Below are 26,491 nucleotides of genomic sequence, written 5' to 3' on the forward strand. Positions count from 1 at the left end.
ATCTGCGGACTGTGAAGCAGTCCTCTATCCTGTAGTCCAGGAAGGGGAATCCAGAATTTGGAATCAGAAGACTTGGCTTCAGGTTCCAATTCCCCTGATAAACCGTGTTTGTGTCATAAGCTTTCAGTTTGTTTTCTCTTTACAACATCTCTCTCAAAGGACTGCAGGGATTGAATAAGACAATGAACCTAAAAGCACCTTAGAAATGGTTATAGCACAAATGTTTTCCCTGAACGCTGCCACAGAGTATTGTGGCCCATCTGGCAGAGAAAGATACAAAAGCCTGTGCTTCTGGCTGGACAGGGCTAGTTATGGAAGAGACCTTAGCTACAGGCGGGCACAGTTTCCCTGTGAGGGTCCCAGAGCCTGGTTCATGTTTCTCCTGGAGCCAAAGGCTGGTTTCAGTTACTTTCCAGTTGACCAGCTGACATAACTTTTTTTTTAAAAGATTTTATTTATTTATGTCACAGAGAGAGATCACAAGTAGGCAGAGAGGCAGACAGAGAGATAGAGGAGGAAGCAGGTTCTCCGCTGAGCAGAGAGCCCGATGCAGGACTCTATCCCAGGACCCTGAGATCATGACCTGAGCCGAAGGCAGAGGCTTAACCCACTGAGCCACCCAGGCGCCCTCAGCTGACATAATTTTAATAAGATGTTTATGAGGATTCAAACTAGTTAATAATTTAAAAAAAAAAAAAAAAAGCAGCTCTCTGAGGTTCTTTCCTGTCTCTACCACAGGCAGTTCCGCAGAATTCTCACCCTACCCTTCTCTGAGCTCCCTCCTCTTTTTCCTACAAACCATACCTCAAATGCCATTTCTTCCCTTGAGGAAACCTTCCTTGATGGACCAGATGAGGTTTCACTCCCAAAGCAACTTCTAACTCTCCTTGACACCACTTAGTCCAACTGTGACTGGAACTATGAAAGACCTCCCCAGTGTGAGTATCAGCTCTGGCAGGGGGCGCCTGGGTGGCATGGCCAGTTAAGCCTCTGCCTTCCGCTCAGGTCATGAACCTGGTGTCTCGAGACTGAGTCCCGCATCAGGCTCTCTGCTCAGCAGGGAGTCTGCTTCTCCAGCTGCCCCGACTCCTCATGCTCTCATATGTGCCCTCTCTCTCTCTCAAAAATGTATAAATAAAATCTTAAAAAAAAAAAAAATCTCTGGGAGAGCAGGGTTCGTGTCTCTGGGCTCTTCCACATCTTAGCGCCTTGGATAAAGACAATAAAACATGTTGAATGAGGCCAGAGCTTTGGGTTTCTTTAATCTTGTTAAGAGCTCTTGTGGCAATGAAAATAAAATATCTAAAGAAAACTAATTTAGTGCTGGCAGAAAAGGTTCTGGATGGAGGAATGCTTCCTTTGGCAGTTTTCTCCAATAAAAAGAATTTATGGGCTCAATTAAATCATCAAGATCTTTTTCAGAGGTACAGGAATGGCCAAGGATCAAACTTGCTCTGAAACATTCACTTTTTTCAAGTGGAGCTGCTCTCCTGGGAGGAGGAGTTCGTTTCAAGGAGGAAATCAGCACGGCTTCCTTTGTAAATAGACAACTGTCCTTTCTTTTTCTTTGACTGTCAGGGCCCAGGAGACAGTTTCTAGGTACGAGCCTGTCTTGGCCAAACCATAAAGAAGATGGAAGTTCTTCTATATCAACCTCATTTTTCCCTCAATTGTTTCTGTTTTTCTAGTGGCCTTCCCACTCCTCCCTTAGCATAAATTTCAATTGATACCTGGGGTCATCTAAGAGAAGTATCATTTGTACCTTATCCCAACACTGGAAAAGGTTTTCTTCTCCCATAAGCATGACTTCAGAGAGCAGCTACCAAATCTGTGTGTATTTATACGTAGGCTGGAATGCCTTCTAGAATCATATTTGCTTACCCTCCTTACCCTGGCCTACTTAGCCAAGTGTTGGCAGATTTATGCTGCTTTAAAAACATGTATATTGAATAAGAGACAGGGCCTCCATTTTACGAAATGTGAGGGCAAAATGAAGGAGCCTCCTTAAGTAAGATTCAACATCTCTGTAATCTACACACTGATAAGTGTTAGTATATAAAAACCCATTATGGGGAGAGATAGTGTCTTGTAGCTACAAAGGGTTGCCCTGACTCCATCTCCTGGGTCCAGAAACAGCAGGACCAGCGTGTTGAATCATCGGGCAAATGGCCAAAGCTATGATTTCCTCATGGCCCACTCTCACAACTTTACTTTGACCCTTTCCAATTTTCACTGGTTCATATGAGGGTGCCTTCGAGGATCTTTGGCTTCAGGGATCCTTTCTTCTGTGATCCTTTAATGATCCTCATTAGTCACTGGGGCTTGGGCGATTCCTGTAGGATGTAGCTTTCATTTCTTCCCTGTAAATGAAGAGGCAACCCAGGACATTGTTAAACAAATTCTATTCAGTAGCTGGAAAAGTGAATTTCCTGTGGAATGACAGGAATTACATAGAAGCAAGCAATTTTATTTTCCTCAAATGTAGCAATAATTTTAATCTGTACATACATAAAACAAACAGTGCAATTATAAAACCTTGAAGGTGACATGCATACTTTAAGGTGCAGCTGGGATGGGGAGGATGTTATTAGCATCTCCGATTTTCCTTACCACTTTTTAAAACTAGTTCCCTATGCAAAAGCACTGAGTCAGGAAACTTCATCTGGAATGCTGAAGTTAAAGGTGAACTTCCCGAAGTCTGCACATCTAAGTATCACAAACAAAACAGAAATGACCTCCTAAAGCAGTTTGGTAAGGACTAGAGTAATATGGCTGGGCGTTCAAGCTGGGAATGAATGAAATCAGGGATGCATTTTCTGAAAAACTAAAAGAGATAATGTTTGTAACTGAGTGTCCTATTTCTGTTTCATAGTTGCTACCCATGTGAGCCCTTCCAGCAATCTTTTTATTCGGTATAGTTTCTGAGTAGATGCTGTTCAATGGAGTTATCTGTAACTAGGGGTGGTGAGATGCACAAAGGAGGACCTGGGAAAATGGCTTCTTCCTTGGTGTCTGAGTCCATGCTCCTCGCCCGTCGTTAGTTCTTATGGCCTTTGCTCTGCCGTGGAAGCAGAGGTAGCTGGTGCACGATGTCAAGATGCAGGCATCATTCACAGGCCCGGGGCGCAGGTAAAGGCAAGTGATGGGGGTCTGCCTTTGCTTCTTCCACAGTACCCTTCTCAAGCTTGCCTGGCCTTGCAGTGGAACTTCTAGAACTAGAGGCAGTTCACTGGGTCCTTGACTCAGAGGCCAGGATGAGACAAGACGTGGCAGAGTGACAAGACACAAAGGGAAAATATGGTACCAATTAGCCTCAGAGTAGGATAGAGAAATTTATGTTTGCACTGATGACAATTCAAATCCCCAAAGTCAATCTAAAACACATGAAAATTTTCTTTGAGTACTAATTTTTCTCTGTACAAGTAGCCTGTTGCACTTCCGGTGTTAACTCCTCGCACTGTCTCAAGGTAGGTGATCCCAGGGACATTCTAGGGCGGTGTGCTCCAGCTCATCTCCAACAGCTCTTTCTGGCAGTGGCATTTCGATCTGAACCGCAAAGTAAATCCATACATGGCATCACAGTTAGTAAAATAATGAAATATCACTAGCCAAATGGAACTGCAATTCAATCAATGATATATTCACACACAAGTTTAGAAAAATCAAGAGTATGATAATAAAACCATAAAATTAAACAGAAGGAAATCAATTTCTACAAGAAATCAAATATATTTACAGTGAGATTTAAAGGGAAAAATAAGCTACTTGGATCATAAATTTAATTTTATTTTAAATAACTTTAGCTACCTTAGCTGTTAATACAATAAAAGCAGAAAGAACAGGCTGCCTTTTTTTTTTCCAGATTTAATCAGAAAAATTATATCTACAATAATTGACAGAACTCGCTTCTTGTCCTTCACCCATCTCATCAAAAATTATTGCATTTTCCCCCAAACTGTATTTTTTGGATTCCTCTGCGAATATACTCATTTCGTCCTCGTTCCTGGAGGCATCTTGGTTTAAATCCATCTTTAAAAAAAGGAGAAGGGGTACATATGGGAGGCAAAATATTCTCTTGAAGCCAACAGATACAGAGTTGCTAGAAGAAGCTGATTGTACACACAAGCTGCCTGGGGTCGGGAAGGGGAGGGCTGTTGATTTAGACACGCGTGACAGCCTTTGGTGGACGGGCACAGGCAAAGCCCCACTGGGCCCTTCTTCTTTGTCAAGGTCAGGACTGAGCCAGCAGAGGCCGGGCTTCATCTTCCCCTTGGAACTTGTCATTTTGGTTCTCCTCCAAAAGCCTTCATCCAGATAAGAAGCCAATGACTGATTACAAAAATAAGAATAATTAAATTTGGCTCAAGAAAGATTGTCCAACTGTTCTGCCTTGTTATTTTTTTCAATATCCAAGGCTTTTACAAAGAAAGAAACAAAAACACCTCTCAATCTTCCAACAAAAGTGAATTCCTTTTTTTTTTTTTTTTGCTCCAAATGCTACGACCTGAAGAATGGCTGCAGATTGAGATATCAAAAATCTCAGAAAAATATATAATATATTTGTATATCTCTGTATGTCTATTATTTAAATTTCACATTCCTTTAAAAGTGGTTATTCAGTCAGTAGCTGCTGAAGGAGGCTCTTCTGCTGGGCCTGGGGGGTCTGTGGTCCTGCCGTGGGTTTTTGAGTTCCCAGTGGACCAGGCTGGTTCAGGTAAGGGTCCCCGCCTACCAGATTCACTGTACACTGGACGTCAGCAAACACCTGAACCTGTTGCACCTGCTGGAACACAAATAAAAGATGTGTTTAGACAGAAGGGTCTGCCCCCCCGGCTTATGAGTGGGTACTACTTGAAGTGGAAACTCACTAGAGCATTCCTCTAGTCTGTAGTCACCACAGAGAAGAACTCTTCTGTCTTCTTGTCCTACAAAAAGAAAATCGCTGCACTCATTTTGCTCAGGGTTCTGGAAAGTTCACACTTTAAAAATAAAATCAAAATTGGAATGGTCAAGCCTCCTACAGGGTTGCCATCAATAATGAAAAGGAGCATCACTGCTAATATTGCCAAGATTGGGAAAAGCCCAGTGTCAGAGTCTGGGTGTTCAGTGGTGGGTTTAAAAAAAGAAAAAAGAAAAAAATATATATATACACACATATATATTATTTGGAAACTGGTTACAAAAGCATTCTACAGACGACTTTAGTAGAATAAAAAAAAAACTTTATGATGTTAGAAAATTAAGGGCTTTAACCCAGTATTAGCAAAATAAAAACCACCACAACTCAGTAATAGGACATCAGCATTACTAGAGTTAATGTCCAGAAGATTTGCATAGTATCTAAATATACTATTACATATTGCCTTTTACATATTGCCTTTAGAATTACAGCAAAATATTAGAACAATTTTATATTTAACTTATTTTTCCTGATAGACAATTCATTTAAACACATAAGCTAAAAATAACAGTCAATTACTAGCTGAGAACAGTGTGAATTTTCCCTTTAGCTACTCTCAATAATAATACACATATACCTTAAAAATGTCTAAAGTTGCATAGTTCTAGCATTTTCTATTGGGAAAACAAAGCCAGAAGTTAGTTTTTACGACCATCCTTATTAAAAAGCCATTTGTAGAACTGATTAAAGCCAGTATCATACTTGCGAATGTTCCAGACCAAGAACTGAGATGCCTTCCACGGCATCCAAATACATCTGTTAGTGTCTCAACCCTTTGGCAAATGTATGCTTCATGTTCAACAGGTATGTGAAGCATTTTAGCGATGCATTTTTGGGGTCATTCATCACTAATTTATGTCAATTACACTCAGCTTTTCTGAAAACTTTTCTATCGTAATTGAATAAAAGGTTGTTTTCATCAGCCTTCATTGGCCACATGTCAAATATCCTGACCTCTAACTGCTGTATCAGTCCAGCCCCCAGTGTCCTTCCTTCTTGACCCGCCTACACCTCCACTCTGCACTCCCTCAGAAAAGACAGACAGCCTCTGAGCTGAGTCTTCTTAACCTGGTGGATTAAACCTTAGTTAGATTAGCATCGTTTTTCTCCTAATCCTCTCCTTTGCCCTATTTCCCAAGTTTTGCTTCTGGATCCCACAGGTTCCCATTTGTTTTCTTCTTTCTTTGGGCTCTTTTTTTTTGTGCAACTAACATATACCAACTCTCCGAGTTTATTCAGTAGATATCTCTGTGCCCTCACCCTCCCCTCTGTTCCTAATTTCTCTTTCCTACTCTTTTCCTTCTGGAGCTCCACTCCTGACCCTCCTCTCTCTCCCTGTCAACAATCTCCCTACTAAGCCTTCTTTTCCTGGTCTCTATATTCTCTTCTTTCCTGGTTCTCTGCTCTCCAAATACAATCCTCTTCAAACCCTCCTCTCTTGGTTCTGTTCCTTCTCCTTTCCTGTACACTTGCCTCTGTATGTCTATTAAACTCACTCCCAAGCTTCTGTTTGGCAAGTGGAAAAGCACTGGAGCAAATAGAGATTGCATGATAGGCTACAACAGAAAGAAGATTCTGCCACTGAAATTTGGCATGAACACAAGCTATAGGGCTTTTAGGCACTGACTGATTAAAAAAATAATAGCATGGGGGCACCTGGGTGGCTCAGTGGGTTAAAGCCTCTGCCTTCAGCTCAGGTCATAATCCCAGGGTCCTGGGATAGAGCCCCACATCGGGCTCCCTTCTCAGTGGGGAGCCTGCTTCCCTTCCTCTCTCTCTGCCTGCCTCTCTGCCTACTTGTGATCTCTGTCAAATAAATAAAATAAAAATCTAAAAAAAAAAATAATAGCATGTAAAATTTCATGTTTATGTGTTTCAACATAGGAAATACTGGGGCAGAGCATAATGTGTTTCTGCCCCCAACACTTAAAAACATTCTTAAGAAAGGCATGAGCAAACAAACTAGAGAGAAAATTTTGCTTCTTTAAAAAGAATGTTTTTAAGATCATCTGTTTTGAAATAAAAAAAAAAAAAATGGAAACGATCAAACCAATCTTCAGCCATTTGAACTGCTCCTTAAAAACAGGATGCCTTAGGCCAGACCTCAAAGGACTTCACATACTGCCACACCTTCACAGACAGGCAAAGCAAGACATACACAAATCCTACGATTTGCCAGGGGAGAAGAGTGATGTGAGTGGAGTCCCAAACTCATAAGATTTTCTAGCAGAGTTTTCACATTAATTTAAATGCTGTCTTAGAGCTCAAGAACTTTAAAACTCAGTTGTTTAGTTTTAATTAATTTGCTGAGCTGCCCAGTATACGTCCCTGCAAGAGTGAGACTCTGGAAACTTTCTAATGAAGACTTTATTTTCACCATCACAAAAATCCCCTCTTCACCCTCACAGGACTCAGATCCTATTTCCTGTGGCTCCGATTAGAGACATGGCTCCCAGCTGGTCTGTCTGATCCTGAGGAGACTGTCCACTGCTCCTCTTGTCCCTCTACCCCCTCAAGATGAAGCCTGAACCGGTGCTTGTATCACTGTTCCTCCTGAGGGTGACACTTCATCTGTAGGACTCAATCCAAAACCCTGAGTTTAGCATTCAAGGCTCCCAGAAACCTGCCCCAATCTATTTTACTAATTTTAATTCCTATAAAATTTGATTACAAACCCTTTACCTTCAGTGGATTTGGTTTCCTAGGACCATGCTAGGACATTACTGTTTCCCTGTCTCCGTGCCGTCTACTTCCAGTCCCCTAGACTTGCAAGCTCACTCCCTCCTCCAGCTTCTGACACTTTCTCCTTCACCTTGCCTTGCCAACTATGCTCAAGGCCCAGTTCAGCTCCTGTGGAAATGCTCTTCTGACCCTCAGAGCATTTTCTCCTTTCTTTGAATACTATGGCTCTTGAAACTTATAACATAAATTTGAGTTTGCCTTCTTTATGTGACAATTAATGTGTCTATGTCTACATGTTCTATCTTTCAACAGGCCCTAAGTGGTATGGCAGAAAGAGCATGATCTTCAGTTAGAAATACCGGAGTTGAACATCAGCTCTGCCATTTCTAGCTTTGTGAATTGTGCATGTAGTTAAATCTCCTCTGGTTCTCTTTCTTCATCTGTGAACAAAAGGAATACCGCTTCCTTCGTAGGGTCATAGTGAGGCTCACATGAGATAAAGCAGATAGTGCTTAGCACAGTGCCAGGCAAATTAAAAGCATTTCACGAATGAAACTTTCCTTCCTCACTTCTCCCCATAGTTCACCTAAAGGGCAAACATGTCTCATGTTTCCTTGTATCTCCACCTTACCATAATGCCTGCAGAATATCTTAAAAATATGTATTTATTAAGAGACTAAAGACTAAATCAAAGTTACTGAAGTGAGCTAAAACATCCCAAATCTCTAAATTTAGGTTAATATAGGACAATAGCAAGCCTTGCTATCTGTACTGTTTTGAAACAAACTTCTCAAAGGAGGCAGAGTACACAGCAGGCACTCTATTTTGTCTGAATTTACTGAGATCTTTTGGGGTACTCTGATTACACATGAGTTTGAGAATTGTTCTTATTTACTATATAACAACCAGTGGCCACCATTCGTGATCCCTTTATCGTATTTTACCACCAGATTAAACCTTTCGAAAAGTTATCTCACTTAACCCCTCTCAACAATCCTATTAGCAGGTATCTTGTTAGTTCTGTTGGTTAGGTAGCAGCTCTGGGAAGCTCCCTAACATGGAGGACAGAGCTAAGAAGAATAGAGCCAGGACTCACACCCAGGTCTGACTCCCAAGGTCAGGCTCTTAATCACGATGCTAAACAAAGTTTCCTGTGTATCTAGAGTACATTTGGCAGCTCTGGGTTTAGAATTTTCTTACTGACCTGGGTTCCATCTGTTTCTGTTTTGAGAAGGTCAGTGGATGAGAGCTGGTTGCAGTAGAGGCCTGTGTGTCTCAGTGCTGGATCATTTATCTATTAAAGATAAGTACAAGACCAAATTACAAGCTAGTTGTTTAAGATGAAGACCAAATTCTTCCATGAAAAATAATCTCACTGACAGAAAATAGGGTGTAGTAGAAATACAAAGCTTAGCAATTTACTGTGTTGTCATAAGTCAGGATAGTGGTTCCTTTTGCAGGGTGAAGAGGGATGTGGAAGGGAGCATGAAGAGAATCTTTGGGGTATTGCGGATAATGTTTTGTTTCTTGATCTGAATGGTAGCTTTAAAGATGTGTTCAGTTTGTGAGAATTCATTGAGTTGTATATTTTTCTGTATATTCTTACATGATACTTCAATAAAAAGTTAAAATCACACACACAAAAGTTAATCAGCAAAAGACTTCTATTTCTTGTCAAGATTCAGTAACAGAAAGTAGATTTATCCTCTGCCTGAATCAATGAAGAAATTGCATAAGTTATATGAAACAGAGGCACTCAAGACATTAGACAAACCCAGTGAAGGAGAGTGATCCCTAAGAGCTAGGAAATAACTGAGGTGAGTCCTACAATTGCTTCAGCCTACAGTATACAGAGAATTTCCAGGCTGCAGCCAGCATGGGGACAGGGAACCCAGGCAGAGCCCTGCAGGCTCCCTGAGTCGAGATGATGCAGCTGGAAATCTGAGATGGCCAACGCAGCTGGAATTCACAGTGCAGAATGTCAGAGGAGAGGGAACTACGCAGAGAGAAAGCTCCAAAGACCTGCAGAGGGTCCCCTCGAGTCTGCAACTTAGAACTGATCCGCTAATTGATTTTAGGGAACTACCCAAAGCAGAGGAAAGAGTCCCAGAAACGATATTGATGGAATAATTCCCAAAGATCACACAGAGTTGAGAATAGGTCCTGATCCGGCCAGCCAGAGTGAAGAACATCATAACTCATATAGTATCAAGTAGTATATTAGAAAGGCTTTGCCTCAGTAGCAAAGTAAAATGAGCCTGATATACTGAACACTGCTCTAGTCTCACTAAACAAAAAAAGCAACACCTGAAATGATCAAACTGTTTCAAGTAACTGAACCAATTCCCAGAATAAAGCTCAAGAAGGTAGGAATATCAACAAAGTAAAATTCACGTTTGGCACTCAATAAAAAATTACTAAACCATTTTCATTTTCAGAAAAATATGACCCATAATGAAAAGTCAGTCAATTGAAACCAACCCCAAAATGATACAGATGATAGAACTGACATACGAGAATATTAAGACAGTTATTATAACTGTTTTCCAGATGTTCAAGAAGCGGAAAGGTTAAATATGTTAGAGATACAGAGGATATAAAAGAAGTCCAAACTGACTTTCCTCTCCTTCTGGAGAGGAAAGCAGAATACCTGAGATGAAAAATACACCAGATGAAATGAATAGATCAGATGTTGAAAAAAAAAAAAAGAAAGAAAGAAAGAAAGAAAAGATTAATGAACTTAAAGTTACAGCAATAGAAAGTATCTAAAATAAAAGACACAGAGAAAAAAACCGATTGACCTTGTACCCCTCCCCCCAAGGTCCCCAAACCCAGGGAATCAGTGAGCTGTGGGACAAGTTCAAGTGGCCAACTTGTATGTATATGTATATATGTACATATAATATATATATATGAATATAATATAATCTAATATAATGTGTGTCTGTGTGTAATTAAGAGTCTCTGAAGGAAAGGAGGTGGGTGGTGACAGAAAAAGTATCTGAAGAAACAATGGTCAATAGTTTTCCAAATTTGATGAAAATTATATACCCATAAATCAAGAAGCTCAATGAATTCCAAGCACAAGAACCATGAAAACAATCACTAAAGCATATTGTAATCAAATTGGTTAAAACCAGTGACAAAGAGAATAACCTTTTTGAAAGCAGCCAGAGCGGGAGAAAAATCAATCCCGTACAGAGGAACAAAGAGAAAATGCCAGCGGATAAGGGCATCAGAAATACTGCAGTGAAGCAACATCTCTAAAGTACTGAAGCTAAAACTAAAATCAACCTAAAATTCGGGGAGAAAAACCTTTCAAAGATGAAGGTGAAAAAAAAAAGATGAAGGTGAAACAAAAACTTCCTCAGTCATACAAAAGCTGAAAGAACTCAGCGGTGGCCAACTGTAAGAAATGCTGAAGGTAGACCTTCAGGCAGAAGGAAAATGATACCAAGCTGGAAACTGGGGTCTCCACAAAGGATTGAAGACCGCTGTAAATCACTACACAGGTAAGTATAAAAGTGCTTCTTTAAATTAAAAAAAAAAAATAACTGTTTAAAGTAAAAGTATGTGGGGTATATGACAGATGTAGACACGATATGTATGGTAACGACAGCGCAGGAGGGGAGAAATGGAAGTTGAGAGCTGTGTGGTTTTTATACACCAGGTAGTTCTCACAGCGCCGGAAAGGACATGATGCTACGTGAGAGATGCACGCTCTAAGCTCGGAAGCAACCACTAAAATAACAAAATGGAGTTATATATAGCTAATAAGCCATCAAAGGAGATAACATGAATTACAATGTTCAATTAAACCAAAGAAAGGCAAGAGATGGAACAAAAAAAAAAAAAGGATGAGACAAAACCCCCCAAATTGTGAGACATTTAAATTCAACAACATCAATAATCACATTACATGTCAATGGGCTAACCACTCCAATTAAAAGCTGCGGATTGTCGAACTGAGTAAGAAAGCAAGACCCAACTAAATAAGAAATATGCTTTAAGTGTAATATTCTTTTACCTAATTCATTATATTTTTCATTATTTTAATCTGCTGGAGATGGCGAAAAATTCTAATAACTGAACAATAAGAACAAGGACAAGATACAACACTATTTAGGTCTTCTATTTTGCTATAAGAAATGAATCACTAAGTTGTTCTTTTTCCCTGTTAAACTCCTTAGGGACTTACTATACAGTATCTGGGGAATAGAAAGTTTTCTAAATAAAATTCACATCAAAAAGGCATTCTATGGAAAAGGTAATCAGGGTTTACATGTTTTTAAGACTTGCTACAAATTATGGCTACATGGTCACAGTCTACTTTGTGGTTGCTGAAAATGAGAACAGTAACTACAGAGAGGTACCCCAATGATCTTCTTAAATATCATTTTGAATTTAGTCATTCAGTCATTCTATTCTTAAAAATCTTCAGGAGTCTCTGGGATAAACTCGAAAACATTTAGATGGCTTACAGCATGCCTAAAAAGCTTATCACATAAATTCTGCTTTAAATATAATATCAACATCCCCTTAACGTTCATGAGACTTTTCAATTTCTATCCCTTACTAAGGTTATGCTGTGACAACAAGTCTTGAATGTTTTTTCTATTCTCTTTCTTCAGGCAAAGCTTCCCAGAAGGCTTTCCTAATCATGCGGTTTTTCCTTTAAACCCTCAGTAGTTAACTGCACATATCCCTAATATGACACACATATTTATGGTCCTATGGAGGTCTCTTAACACAGCGGTTTTGTCCTATTATTCAACTGATCTTTGTTTATGTTGTGTCTCCCCAACTTGTTAATATTGCCTCCCACAGAGCTATCTTTGTATATAGTAAGTACTGAATAAATGTTTGTTGAAATGAAAGGAAAAAGTGAAGAAAATGTGTTCAGAATGTAAAGGGGTAAGTTCCAAGCCAATGTATTATATGTATCATTTTATATTATTTTATTTTATTTATTTTTAAGTAGGCTCCATGCCCAGCGTGGAGCCCAGCGCAGGGCCTGAATTTATGACCTTGAGATCCAGACCCGAGTGGAGATCAAGAGTTGGATGCTTAGCCAACTGAGCCACCCAGGTGCCCCTGTATCATTTTAAAATAAATCTAAAACAATACAATCTCTTTTGAGAGTTAAATCTTACAAGGTCTGTCAAAATTTCCATTGTATATCTTAGGAGGTAGTAGCTCTCAAAAGATGGTGGGAAATCACAAAGAAGTGCATCTTTCCCCCTAGCGCTACTGAGAAATAACTGACACACATCCCCACCCAGTGCTGTCATTTTTGACGAGTAACTGAACATACCTGATTTTCCCTGGAGGGATGACCTGTGGTATGGTCTGCGGGGGGAGTGTTTGTGTGTGGCGAGTGTGCCAGCTGCGCCACTTACCTGCTCAGGGCACACAGCGTTCATTCCCGGCATCTGCAAAGAGCTCATCTGCATCTGGCCCATCATTGGGTTCATGTTCTGAACATTTGTGTTTCCACCTGCCATGGACACGGTGATGCTCATATTGTTGTACACTCCTGGCTGCGCAGGCGTGGGCTGGTTCTGGACAGCTTGACTGAACACACTGTTAACTCAAAAACAAGCCCAATTACATCCACGGATCGTGAACATGGGCGTAACGTACTGGACTCTGTTTCTTAAGTATTAGATAAAACTCCACAGAAAAGACATTACATTCTTAAATTACATGTAAGACTTCATCTTATTACAATATATAGAAATTGAGTGTAATTCAGATGAATTTTGAACTCTGCCCAAAGGATTTAATAGCTACAAAGAGCTCATTTTAAGTTACAATCATCTGGCTTCATATCAGAGTTGTGAAATTCCAATTAGCTGAATAATTAAGAAAAAAAGTTTTCCACGTAAGTACATCTTCCAGATAACTGAAACACACTCATTTAACAATCAAAATCATTCTAAAATTTTTTATATCATTTTGTCTTCCTAAACCAAGAATATTCTATTTAAGCAAAATACCTGGGATATATATGTTTAATAACTGCTCAATGAATGAATGAACAAAGGAATCAATGATTCAATGATGGAGTTTTATATTGTGATTGCTTGTACATCTTCTTAGACTAACAACACTTCAGGCGAACAGTACTATCTTGTTCCACTCATTCCTCGTCTCTAGTAATAAGTGACACATGGCAAGCACTCAGTAAATCTATGGTGATGACTGAATTATGAACATGGGTTATTATTACTCAGTGCTGTCAACTGATGAGGTATGGACTGCTTCTTATTTATAGAAAAACACCATCTGAAGAGAATTTCCTGAGACTCTGAGAACTGGGACTCCCAGGCCTTACTCCAGCCCTAATGAATCAGTTTCTGAGGGTGGGCACAGAAAGTCACATTTCTAACTTTTCATGCACATTAAGACTCAAGGGCCTTTATTCAATGTTCTAGAGATGCTGTTGCTTCTCAAGGATTCAGAGGATTCAGCTTCTGAATCCTTGTTGTTTTCACTATGCTATAAACTAAGAGGAATATAACCAGATATTTTTATTTGGCAAATGTAATGTTTTTAAAGATCCCAAAGGTCTTCTCAGGCTAGAACATAGCTTTACGTCTTTTCCAGAAGCAAAATGCAGTTATGTTTTTCAGAGGGCTTGTTTTACTGACTGCCTTCTTTATGGCCTCGTTCTGGACTGTTGGTATAGTCTGGCCTATTTCTCTTAGTAGGTAGAATAGTATGCAATAAACAGCAAGTAAATACAACTTGAAACTTTATATTTGAACTCCGAAATTCTAAATGATACTTATATATACACATCTAAAGGAAAATGATATGAATTGTGTCTTTTATAAGTTCTACAAACACCAAATATTTTATGATTATCAGTTGTTAAAAAAATAAACTGCTAGTAAAATTCCACCTATTTTAAGGTTAATTCTGGAGAATTTGATTTCTAAAAATTATTTACCCCATCAATGGCTTATCTATTCCTATATTCCTTGCTCGCTCCTGGGAGGTAAACAAGATGTACTGACATTTATCGTTTCCGGTAGATTAAGGTAATCACACTAAAATTAACAGACTGAGAAACAGCCTATTCATCATGTCTGAAGAAAAGCAACAGATTTTCCCCAAGTAATTATAAAACACAAATGCTCAAAGAAAATTATATGCCTAGGAAATGGTCAGTAATACATCTTTGAACCATTAACGTCTGTACAGTGTGTATGCTTGTGAGGCAGTGCCCCCACAACTAAAGGTGAGGAAAAACCCATTAGTTCGCTGCCCATTTCCTAATGAGAACATTTCTGCCCCAGACAATGCTCATTTGTCAACTGATCCATAAATCAGCCCTGCGGAGGCTCAGCTCAGGGCTCTGTAAGTTAATGCATGCAGAAGCTTCAAGGATTGCAATGATGTCATACTTAGTGAAAAAAAGTTTAAGATTTAATTTCTTTTCACATTTATACTTGGGACTTATATTAGCTTAAGTTCATTCAAACTGCTCTTGCCAACAGTTCCATTTTAGTTTCTTCCACTATGAGAAGACGACCAGGCCCTCTGCAGCATCAGTCACTGTCCTAGGTCTCAGAATGACAGTGGGTTGGGGTTCACCTCCCTCCCTCTGCTCTCTTGGTCATCCCCATGTCAGTTACTACAATTTTTTCGGCTAGCACCAGGAATTCGGAAGCCCCTAAATCACGGTGTGAGGGAAGGTAAGGATGAAGATTTCGGCCTGAAGTGGCTGCCATAGGTATTGGAGGTATTATTAACAAGCACTGAGGTGCTCTAGGTCATGTTAGTCTAAAAACAAAGGGTTAAACAACAGGCCTTCCTAGCCTTTAAAATGCTAATAAGTGCTCAGACTCTCCCTAGCGACTAGTGTTACACACAAACCTGCACTGTTCCAGGACAAAGAGGCTTGGTTTAACCCTTTATTTTTCTTGCAACTGGAGAGATCATGAAAAAGAATCACATTACACAGTCTCTGAACTCTATTACATCATTCTACTAAATGATTCTTTGTTTCATGTGTTACTTCTGTTCCTTTACCACCATCACCCACTGGACTCTTGGTAACTTGACAGCAAGAGCAGTTTCCCCTGTTCCTTGTGGTACCCTGCACTGTGCAAGAGAAACAGCGAGGGGTCACAAATCCATGCTACCTGTGTCGACTAATAAGTCTTTACACATGAGGCAAATAAGCAAATGTGAATGCTTAGAGACTTTGTGACAACTATTTTTTTTTTTTTCAAATGATTTGGTAAAGTCAAAGTTCACAAAAACTGTTAAAGTACAACAAAAATTCAAGCCCACATTTGAATCTGAACCCAAGAAGTGACTGAGGCAGGACAGGGAATTTTTGTCCTTCTTCACTCAATAAATGTATAGTAAGTGCTCACCCATTCTAAAGGATGCACATACGCAAGTAAACAAAAACAAAGTCCTGTGTTTAGGATGATTATATTCTAGTTGGAGGAGACAGACCATGAACAAAAGGACCAACACACAATATGCCGGGTGTTAAGTACTATAAAGAGAAATATAGAAGGGAAAAAAGGGACGAGGGGGTGGAAACCGCTGTTGTTTTAGAAATGATGATCAGGGAGCTTTAATATGGTGACATTTAATACCTATGTCTAATTAGATGACATTTAAGGAGAGACTTGAAGTGTGAGAGAGCAAACCATGTGGCCACTGTGAGAAGAACATTCCGACAGAGGGATTTAAAAACGCAAAGGCCCTGAGTTTGCAATGTACTTGGCACATGTGAGGAACAGAAGAATAAACAGACACCAGTATGCAGACTGAGTGATGGGAATAGCAGCTGAGGTCAGAAAGGGACCCAGGAACAGGATTATGTGGGCTTCCCAGGCCCCATTCTGCACTCTGAGTAAGCTGGTGAGTTTTGAGGAAAGGACTGCCATGCTGCTTATGTCTGAAAAGCATCACGCAGGCTACCATGTGATTACACTGCGGGGGAGCAAGGGTCAAAGCAAGGAGACAGGAGGCTCCTTCAACAATCTGGAAAAAAGACGATGGCGGCTTGCACATGGGACAGGGAAGAAGGGAGAGCTAAGAAGCTGATATGATTTGCTGATGGGCTGCCTGATGTGGGATATGAGAGAAGAGGTTTTCTTCTGAATAACTGGGAGAATGAAGTTGTTGTTCACTGAGACGGGGAACAGTAGGAGAGGAGCAGGTTTCGGGGCGGGGGGGGGGGTACACTCCTTCAGATTTTGTCACGGTGAGCCAGAGAGACCTATTAGACTTCTGAGTGGGATAGCGATTAGGTGGTTATACATACAGTATGGTGTTCAGGGGAGAAGTCTGGGCTGGAGATTTATAGACTTTGTCTTTTAAAAGATTTTATTTGTTAGAAAGAGAGAGAGAGCACACACAAGCAGGGGGAATGGCAGGCAGAGGGAGAAGCAGGCTTCCTGCTGAACAAGAAGCCCAAGGCAGGGCTCAATCCCAGAACCCTGGAATCGTGACCTGAACTGAAGGCAGACGCTTAACTGACTGAGCCAACCAGGTGCCCCTGGGCTGGAGATTTAAACTGGGGAGTCACAGACACTGAGATCGGGATGTGTAGCCATAAGTGGACAGCATAACCAAGGGAGCAAGTAGACAGAATGAGCTCTGAGGCCCTCAAATGGAGCTCGGGGCGATGAGGAAGATCCAGCAGAGGACACTGAGAAACAGGGTGAGAGTGACCTTTCTCAAGAGAGAAAGCTGTTCCAGAAACTAAATGAAGGAGGAGCGTCAAGAAAGAATAAATGCTCAAGTATGGCAAATGCTACCAGCAGTCACCGCACCTGGCACTGTGGAGGACACTGACAGCCTGGACAAGAGTACTGCTGTTAGAGCGGTGGGGATGAAAGCCCGACTGGTCAACAAGGGAAGGAGAAGAAGTGTTGAGAGTCTTTTAGGGTATTTAACTGTAAAGGGGAGCAGAACTGTCAGCGGGACTGTTTTTTCCAAGACACATTTAAATGCTTAGATGTGGGCATGGAGCTAGAGTTGAGCTGGATTTCATTAGGAAGCATCTTGCTAGCACGGCCAAGTGCAGCAGAGGGAGAGCTGGCCAAGGGAGTGGAGAGTGTCTGTAAAGGAATCACAATATTCATGGACCATGGAATCTAAAGTGAATTTAGGAAGCTGGGATTAGAACATATTAGGAGTCTAAATTCCTCTTGCATGTTATACAGGCAGTTTCATTTCTACCTAATTTACACACAGTCCTCACTGAGAGCTCCACAGTTCTCTAACGGGAAGACTTCCTCTCACCTTTCAGTGAACTTTAGGAGAATATGGTCTTAAGTTTTCAACTTTAACTGCCTCACTTATTATGTTGTCAGATCAAACAGTTTCCCTGTCATTAGAACCAAGACACAACCTAATTAAAAGCCTTATAAAACTCAAGTGAAGTGTGAAAAGTTCAGCAGCCAGGATTTGGGGGAAAATGACGTTAGTGAGATGATTCTGAGCAGAATGGGCAAGATGAGGCCACTGAAAGTCTAGAGATTCAAAGAGCCGGCTGAGTCAGAGCCAGCTGAGGCAGAGCAGCCCGAGAAGCCACAAAGCCTCTGCTGTTGCCAGGAGATCTTTCACGTGCTAGGAGGGGTAAAGCCTGCATGCCCATGTTTAGGTTCTAGTGAATTCTGATATTTAGCCATTCTTGCTTTAGATTTTTAGAATTTTCAAGTGTTTTTATAAATAACGCTTATTTTTTTAAAGTACCCATTTCTACCTCTGTCCCAGGGAAGCTGTTTCACACATGATCAAGTTCTTTAGGGGTGCGGACAGTGGGATGGGAGGTTGGGGGCCACTAGACCACTCTTCTGCACTGTAAACATACAAATTTACCTTAAAAATGACTTGAAACTTAGAGGATTCAGAAGTCATTATTTCTCTTTGCTATCACGTAAAATGCAGTTCCATGAACTTGCAAATGGAAGCAGCCAGCACTCTTCTATTCCGATCGTCACGGCACGACTGTTCTTATGTGCTGCAGAGACGAGGGATGCTCATATACAAAAACTTACTTACTTGTTTCCCATTGCACCTTGCTGCCAGGCCTTCATGTCTGGTGACTGGTACCCAGATGAGGGCGGAGTTGGCTGGAGCAGAGAGCTCTGAGGAGGAGGGATTGGCATGGGCACCATGGAGCTCCCGGGGCTCAGAGATGGAGCGAAGTTCGCCTCACCTTGGGGAACCATTCCTGCAAATTGACATAAATTAATTTATGTGACTATACTATAAATGTATTAACCCTATAAAAGAGAACCCCCCCACTCCCACAAGGATCTGTCATGATATAATTAGAAACAGCCTATTCAATAGAGCAGGGAAAACATTTCAGTCTCTTCAAAATAAGGCAGGAAATTAGAGTATAAACAGAGAAGTAAACATAAAATAAGTCTGCAAGAATGCATCACGAACATATTGATTTGGGTTCCAGGATTATGTATAATTTTTTTCTATTCTTTTTGCTTACATGGATTTTTTTTTTTTAAAGATTTTATTTATTTATTTGTCAGAGAGACAGAGGGAGAGAGAGTGAGCACAGGCAGACAGAATGGCAGGCAGAGGCAGAGGCAGAGGGAGAAGCAGGCTCCCTGACGAGCAAGGAGCCCGATGTGGGACTCGATCCCAGAACGCTGGGATCATGACCTGAGCCGAAGGCAGCTGCTTAATCAACTGAGCTACCCAGGCGTCCCATATGGATTTTTTTTTTTTAAGATTTTATTTATTTGTTTGACAGAGGGAGAGAGATCACAAGTAGGCAGAGAGGCAGGCAGAGAGAGAGAGGGGGGAAGCAGGCTCCCTGCTGAGCAGAAAGCCCAATGCAGGGCTCGATCCCAGGACCCTGGGATCATGACCCGAGCCGAAGGCAGAGGCTTTAACCCACTGAGCCGCCCAGGCGCCCCTTACATGGGTTTTTAAGTGCAAAAATATACATGAATATACATGACAGATTACTTGTGTAATAAAAATAAGTTAGGAAGGGAAAAAGGCAAAACAAACACGTGTGAATTGAAAAATGAGAAGAGTTTTGTTGTCCATGCCTCAGTCATCTCTGTGGGCTCTTGTTTCCCTGTCCTTTTTCTTTAAGCTTTACTGAGGTATCACCTACACAGCCTCAAATTTACCCACTGAACTGCACAGCTCAATAACTTGTAGTCCATTTATGGAGCTGTGCAACCATCAGCACAGTCCAATTTGGACATTTTCGTTCCCCTCATGTCCCCTTTATGCCTGTCAGCAGTCATTCCCCTCTCCTACCCCAGCCTCAGGCAACCATGGATCTGCTTTCTGTCTTGACAGGTGTGCATTTTTGGGGCAATTTCATATAAATGTAATCACATGAGATCTTTTGGGTCTGGCTTCTTTCACTTAGATAATGTTTCTGATGTTTGACCATTCTATAGCATTTATTGGTAGTTTGTTCCTTTCTGGGCAGGATGATGCTTATTAGCAGCTATTGATACAATTGTTTTAAAAACATTAGTGGTCCATAATATTAACAATTTACTTCTGGATTTTTAGGTTGTTGCTGTGGTCCCTATGTCCATACTTGTATGAATGCTATACTGTCTTGACTGATGTGACTTTTTTTAAATATTTTTAAAAAAATTTTTTAAAATTAGATTTTATTCACTTATTTGGCAGACAGAGATCACAAGTAGGCAGAGAGGCAGGGAGAGAGAGGAGGAAGCAGGTTCCCCTCCGAGCAGAGAGCCCGATGCAGGGCTCAATCCGACCTGAGCTGAAGGCAGAGGCTTTAACCCACTGACCCACCCAGGCACCCCTTGACTGATGTGACTTTATGGTAATTTTTGAAATGGACAGTCATCCAAGTTGGCTCTCTTTTTCAAAACTGTCTTGGCTACCCTGGATCCTTTGCATTTCCATATAAATTTTAGGAGAAGCTTGTCAATTCTCCAAAAAGCATACTGACATTTTGATTTGCTTTGACTTGTAAGGTCAATTTGGAGTGAACCTGCAATCGTTTCAGTTTTTTTCTGATTTCATTTTGCACAGTGTCCACTGTTATGTCTTCCAGTTCACTAATTTTTTCTTTTGTAATGTCTAATATCTCTGTTATCCCATCTAGTATATTTTTCATCTCAGACATTGTAGTTTTTGTTTCCAGAAGTTGGTTTTGGTTTTATTTATATTGTCCTTGACTTTACTTAATATGTTCAAGCTTTCCTCTAGCTTTTTGAACATACAGAATAAATGTATAATTTTTAATTGTCTCAATGTCTCGCCTACTCATTTTATCATTTGTGTGTTTCTGTGTTGGTTTCGATGACAGATTTTACTCCTCGTTATTGGTTTTATTATACTGCATCTCTGCATGCCTGGTAATAAAAAAGACCAGGTCCCAGACCTTGTGAATTTTACCTTGTTAGGTGCTGGATCTTTTTTTTAAGAGGGAGGAAAAGAGAGTGGGTGCATGTGAAAGGGGGTGGCAGGGCAGAGGAAAAGGGAGAGAGAGAGTCTTAAGCAGGCCCCGTGTCTGGAGTGGAGCCTGACAAAGGGGCTTGAAGCAGGGCTCGATCTCATGATCCTGAGATCATGAGTTGAGCTGGAATCAAGAGTTGGATGCTTAAACAACTGAGCCACTCAGGTACCCCTAAAAGCCCTTTAAATATTTTCAACCTTTATCTGGGTTGTAGTTAGGTTACATGGAGACAGTTTAATTCTTTTGGGTCTTGTATGTTAAGAGACAAGAGCAAAGGTTAGGGCTTATTTTGTCTGCTACTGAGACAAAACCCTTCTGAGTATCTTAATTGACACCCCATGAATCATGAGGTTTTCTATTCTGGCTGGTGGGAAGAGAAGTTGGCCCTGTGCGAACTTTGTAGATTGTTTCCTATAATCTTTCCAGGTGGTTTTCCCTGGCCTTGGTTTGTTGTGCGTGCACACACACACACACACACACACACAAAACCTGAGTGGGACCTTGTGCACATCCTTGCAGTTCCTTGTGGCTCTCTCTTCTCTGGTCCTGTGCCCTGAGACCTCGAGTTGCCTTGGCCTTCCTGGACTCCCAGCTCCATGGGCTCAACTCAGGGAGACTACTGGTTCCTTTTGGACTCCCTCTCCATGCAGCATAGTCTGGATAATATCAAAAACTATAGTTCAATGTACTTTGATTTTTTTGTTTGTTTCAGATGGGGGAATAAATCTGGCTTCTGTTACTCCAACTTAGTCCAAAGTGGAAGTCCAAACAGTTTAAAAGGTAAAAATGGATTTTTAAAAATGATTTCTGTTATGCTAGCACTTTATATTTTTCTTTTTTTTTCCTGACAAAATACATTTCATAGTTAAATACTTTTGAGATACAGAAAGTTTTAAAGGTGCAGAGAAGAATGTCATAATCTGATTACCCATAATTTAGTATAATTCATTCAAATCTTCATTTCTAAAATCTAACACAATTTTGTGACCTGCTTCCTTCCCTTATGATTATATCATAAGCATGTCTCTATGTCCTTAATGTCTCTCTATAAATGTAATCGTATATTCTATGTTTTGCCACCGTTATTATAACTTTTCTCCTTTTGTTTGTTTAATATGGCCGGAGATATAGTTAATTTATTCACTTTTGGTTTTTTGTAGGCTGCAATTTTAAAAATATTTTAAATTTTCTGTGAAAATTGAGCCAACTGTAAACTTTCTATCGTTTTTTCTTTCATTAAATGTTTATTTTTCTTGGTAAAGACACTTATAAATAAAGCTATATATTTTCTCTCTGCTGCTTCCTCCATCTGTAATTTAATCTCTAATAATTTTGACTAAGAATATATGGAGAAGTTAATTTTTCATTTATGACTCCAGAAGATGGGTGTTTTCCCCCCATCTTCTTCATTTATATGTTATGCATATAGAGTTATGCAGACTATCTCTGCATAAACTCTATAATTTAATTATTTTGGTTGTGATCTTTGAAAAAATACTTGTCTGTTCTTAATGCATTTTTAATCTTGTTAATGAGGAAATAATTTTTTTCAGAAAAATATGTATGTGAGGGCAGAAGAGATACTTCTCATATTCTGGACATTATTCTGTAGAATCAAAGTTAAACAATAAATAAGAGATTGCAAATATATCAGCATACTTTTTGGTATTTCTTTCTGGACTCATTTCACATTCTAATTGTTCCTTATCAGCTGACCTAGTTTTAGTAGAGAGAACCAGCTTGTAAATAAGGAACTGGAGGGGTAGACAGAGTTCTGGTTCAGGTTCTGCCACCACACTAGACCTTGGATTCCTTGGACCAGACAATTTAGTTCCTTCCAAAATTTCGATAATTCTGTCTTCGCCTAAACTATGCTAAGCCTCCCTGCTGGACCATAAATAGCATCACAGCCATTGGCAGCAGCAACCAGAACCAGGATTCATCCTTCCGTTCATTTACTTCACCGAAGGTTCATTGAGCACCTATTCTCCCTGCCAGACTTCTGTGCTAAGCAATTGAGAAACTAAAAAGGTCACGCTTTGCTCAGTCAAGAAACTTGCTATTTAAAAAGCAAGGCAGCTAGGTGAACAAGTGAGTGTAAGACAGGGTGGTGAGTGCCTATGATTGGGAGTGGTCAGGGAAGGCTTCCCAGAGGAGACAGTTCTGAGAGGAGGGAGGAACAAGAATGAGGCAGGTGAATGAAGGACACTGGTTTGAAACAGCAGATACAGGATTACAAGGCCGAGTATGAAAAGAGAGCAAGGTATACATTCTTTCTTGGATCTTGAGAAATTTGTTAGAACAGGTAGAACACTTATGGAGTGTTGGAGATATGGAGAGAAGGGCAGCAGAACTGATGAGTCTAACTTTGGACAAGTTGAGTTTGGGGTGTTAGTGGAGAGAAAATTCAAGGATGTCTGTCATCAGGCAGTTGTACACAAGAGCTGAGAGATCTGGTTAGAAATACAGAAGAGAGTCATCAGCATGAAGAGGTCACTGAAGCCACAGGAGTGGATGAGATCACTTAGGAGGAAGGGGTGGAGTAGCATTACTGTAGTTCACAGAAGGAGCTATGGATTAGCTTCAAGGAATTCATGGAGTGGGTACAAAATTTTGTAAAAATTTCCATCATATTTCCTTTAAATGTCACCTTGGTATAAAATAAATGTCATTTATTTTTTTAAAAATGCAGGGTCTTTTGTTTTTTTGTGCGTGTTTTGTTTTAAGATTTTACCTATTTATTTGAGAGAGAGCATGAATGGGAGAGATGGGGAGAAGAGGCAGATGGAGAAGCAGACTCCCTGCTGAGCAGGGAGCCCAATGTGGGGCCTGGTCGCAGGATCCTGAGATCATACAAAAGCCAAAGGTAGGGGGTTAACTGACTGAGCCACGCAGGGGCCCCTAAATAAATTGTAAATGTCTAATCCTGTTCTTGTGCATTCATCATTATGGCTTGATAGTCTAGAAAAATTTTTGGTTTTCAGAAATAAAAGAGAGCATACTCTGTCATTACTATTATTCACATATTCCTTCATTTACTCTGGGCCCCTACTAAGCTAAAAGATGCCAAAGCAAAGGACTAAAGCTAAGTTAATGAATTCAACCTTTAGTTTTACTAATATCAATTAACACAAAAACTTTTTCTGCAAAGGACCAGATAGGAAATATTTTTGGTTTTGCAGGTCATAAGGTTTCTGGTGCAACTCAACTCTGAGTATGAAGCCAACCACATTATGTATTATCACACATAAACTAATGAGGAGGACTGTGTTACAGTAAGACTTTATTTAAAAAACATGTGGTGGTTTTTTTTCTTCCAAAAGAAGTCCTCATTTGCAAAGGTTGAAACTTTTCCAGAACTTGAATTTGTACTCACACAAAACCTGGTCATGAAGCTTTCTACCAGGTTGTTGATAACATTGGAATGAGTTTATAACTTAGCACAATGGAAGACATTTAAAAACACTGCCTCTTTAAATGTTCTTTTGCTCTCCAGAAAACCTGACAACTCCCCCCCCACCCCGCCCCATTATTTTGAAGTAGTTCATGGAAGAACTGCAGGCTCTGTCATTTCATTTCAATTTGCAACTGGATGAAACAACTACTCTCTATCGCACCCAGCATCTGGGTTTTGTTTGTAGTAGGAATGCTGACTTGATCAACGATGAATTCTTATGTTGTGAAAAGCATTTTCTGTCAATCTAAATTTGGACTAGAAGAAAAATCCAGGTACCAGATAGAGTGCTTATGATGGGGAGCAACACATCCAGTTCCGTCGCCTAGAGAAGAAGTAAGCCCCTCCCACTCATGATCTCAACCACTGTGTACACACTGACATGGCAGTAGCTCAAAGAGGAGACCCACATCTCTGAAAGAAATCTTGTCAACTTCATTGGAAATGGGGTTCTGAAGAACTGCTTTTCTAGGTGGTTTTGTCAAGAAATGGGAGAGGGATACGAAATTCTTTCTAGGCCTCCCAGAGAAGAGGTGTTGAAGAACATGACTGAAAATAGGCAGAAGTACTGTTTTTATTTCTCTCTTTCTTAAGAGAAAAGAATCCTTGGGGAATTTACTAATATTTGGGTTACTCATAGTTATTTCTTTTTTGCCAATGAATGAGACAAATCTGATTTAAGGCTCTGTAACCAATATTCTGAATGCTACTAAGAGTCTATTTGCTGCGCGGGCTAAACTGCCATTACGGAAGAGGAGTGGAGAACCAGGTAACGACACAGGTCTTCTAATGCTGGAGGAAGTACTTCTGCAGGCCAGAATAAAGTGAAAAAGCCTTGTCAAGTTCTCTGCATACAGAAATTGTAAGACACATGAAAGTGGCCTTCAAAAGGTCCAGACAATATTATTATTAAAATATAGATTTATAATCCTTTTCTTGCCCATACAGATAGTGTCAGCGATATAAACCAGCCAAAGATGACTTCATTGTCTTGAGGACAAAGGAACTGATGTGACATAATTTTGAGTAAAAGATCTTTGAGAATTCTGGTGCTGTCTGACACAAGTCTCCCTAGATAACTTAATTTAATAGTCAAAGGATTTTAGCACTTGTTGCCACGAGAATGAAAGTCTAAATTGATTTGGCTGTCAAAGTTGATAAGCATATTGCTATGTAAAAAAAAAAAACACAAAACAACTCTATGTAACCTCAACATTTTATTCAAGTCAAATAGCAGTCTTCTCATGGAGATTCATTTTTAGGCAGACTTATAATTTACTTTTTCTTTCATTTATAAAATGAAGGGATTTATTTCAATTTTTCCCCAGGAATGTGCCATTAATTTTGCATCAAAGTTTGATTAAATATCATGGATTAATCAAATGTGTTTTATTGCCACTACCCATTAGAGTCTGAAAGTGAAAGAAGTAAAATCTAAAAGGACATCATCACTAGGACAAAGAGAATGGAAGAGAGACAATGTAAACAAAAGGTTAAAAAGGAAAAAACTCCTGGAAGCCAGGAAGTTCCTCGTACTGCAGAAGAAGAGCTTTCAACTTAAGCAGCTAGGAGTGCTGACACCAATAAGAAGCCTGAGAGGCTTTGCAAAGAGGGTTATCCCTATAGAAACTATCAAAATCAAAGTCTCCAACATAATGAAAAAACTGTATGCCCATTCTGAGTTCATGTACTTCAACCCGTTGTCTGAAGAGGACTTTCATAAGATTCTTACAGGGATCCACGACAGAAAGTAAGAACGTAAGAGAATGTACCCTGCAGACAAAATTCAAAAAAATTTAGAATCTGGTCCTTCTGGATCCTCTGATTAATCATATTAGCTGTCAGGGAGTGATAAGCCTCCAACTATTTAACCACTAGTGGCAAGAGATGAGTCTGGAGCCCGGGTCTCCTGACTCCCACGGCAGCACCTTCC

General features: G+C 40.2%; 1 protein-coding gene across 5 annotated transcripts in view; it reads right to left on the reverse strand.

The window, feature by feature from the left end:
* Positions 1-2,446: 2,446 nt before the first annotated feature.
* The window catches only part of LOC111154077 (nuclear receptor coactivator 1), a 154,808-nt gene continuing 130,763 nt past the window's right edge, over positions 2,447-26,491 (reverse strand). For 2 of the 5 annotated variants that reach the window (XM_022513433.1, XM_022513434.1), the window contains exons 19-22: positions 18,683-18,854; positions 13,042-13,225; positions 8,847-8,936; positions 2,447-4,783 (exon numbers count right to left, since the gene is read on the reverse strand). In XM_022513433.1, the coding sequence (XP_022369141.1) occupies positions 4,613-4,783; positions 8,847-8,936; positions 13,042-13,225; positions 18,683-18,854 (617 nt within the window). In that variant the 3' untranslated portion in view covers positions 2,447-4,612. Of the gene's footprint in view, positions 4,784-4,868; positions 4,926-8,846; positions 8,937-13,041; positions 13,226-18,682; positions 18,855-26,491 lie in introns of all 5 variants that reach the window. The other 3 variants (XM_022513437.1, XM_022513436.1, XM_022513435.1) reach the window with 3 other exon arrangements.

This window comes from Enhydra lutris, unplaced genomic scaffold (assembly GCF_002288905.1).
Source record: "Enhydra lutris kenyoni isolate GAN:26980312 unplaced genomic scaffold, ASM228890v2 scaffoldscaffold35, whole genome shotgun sequence".
Classification (NCBI taxonomy): domain Eukaryota; kingdom Metazoa; phylum Chordata; class Mammalia; order Carnivora; family Mustelidae; genus Enhydra; species Enhydra lutris.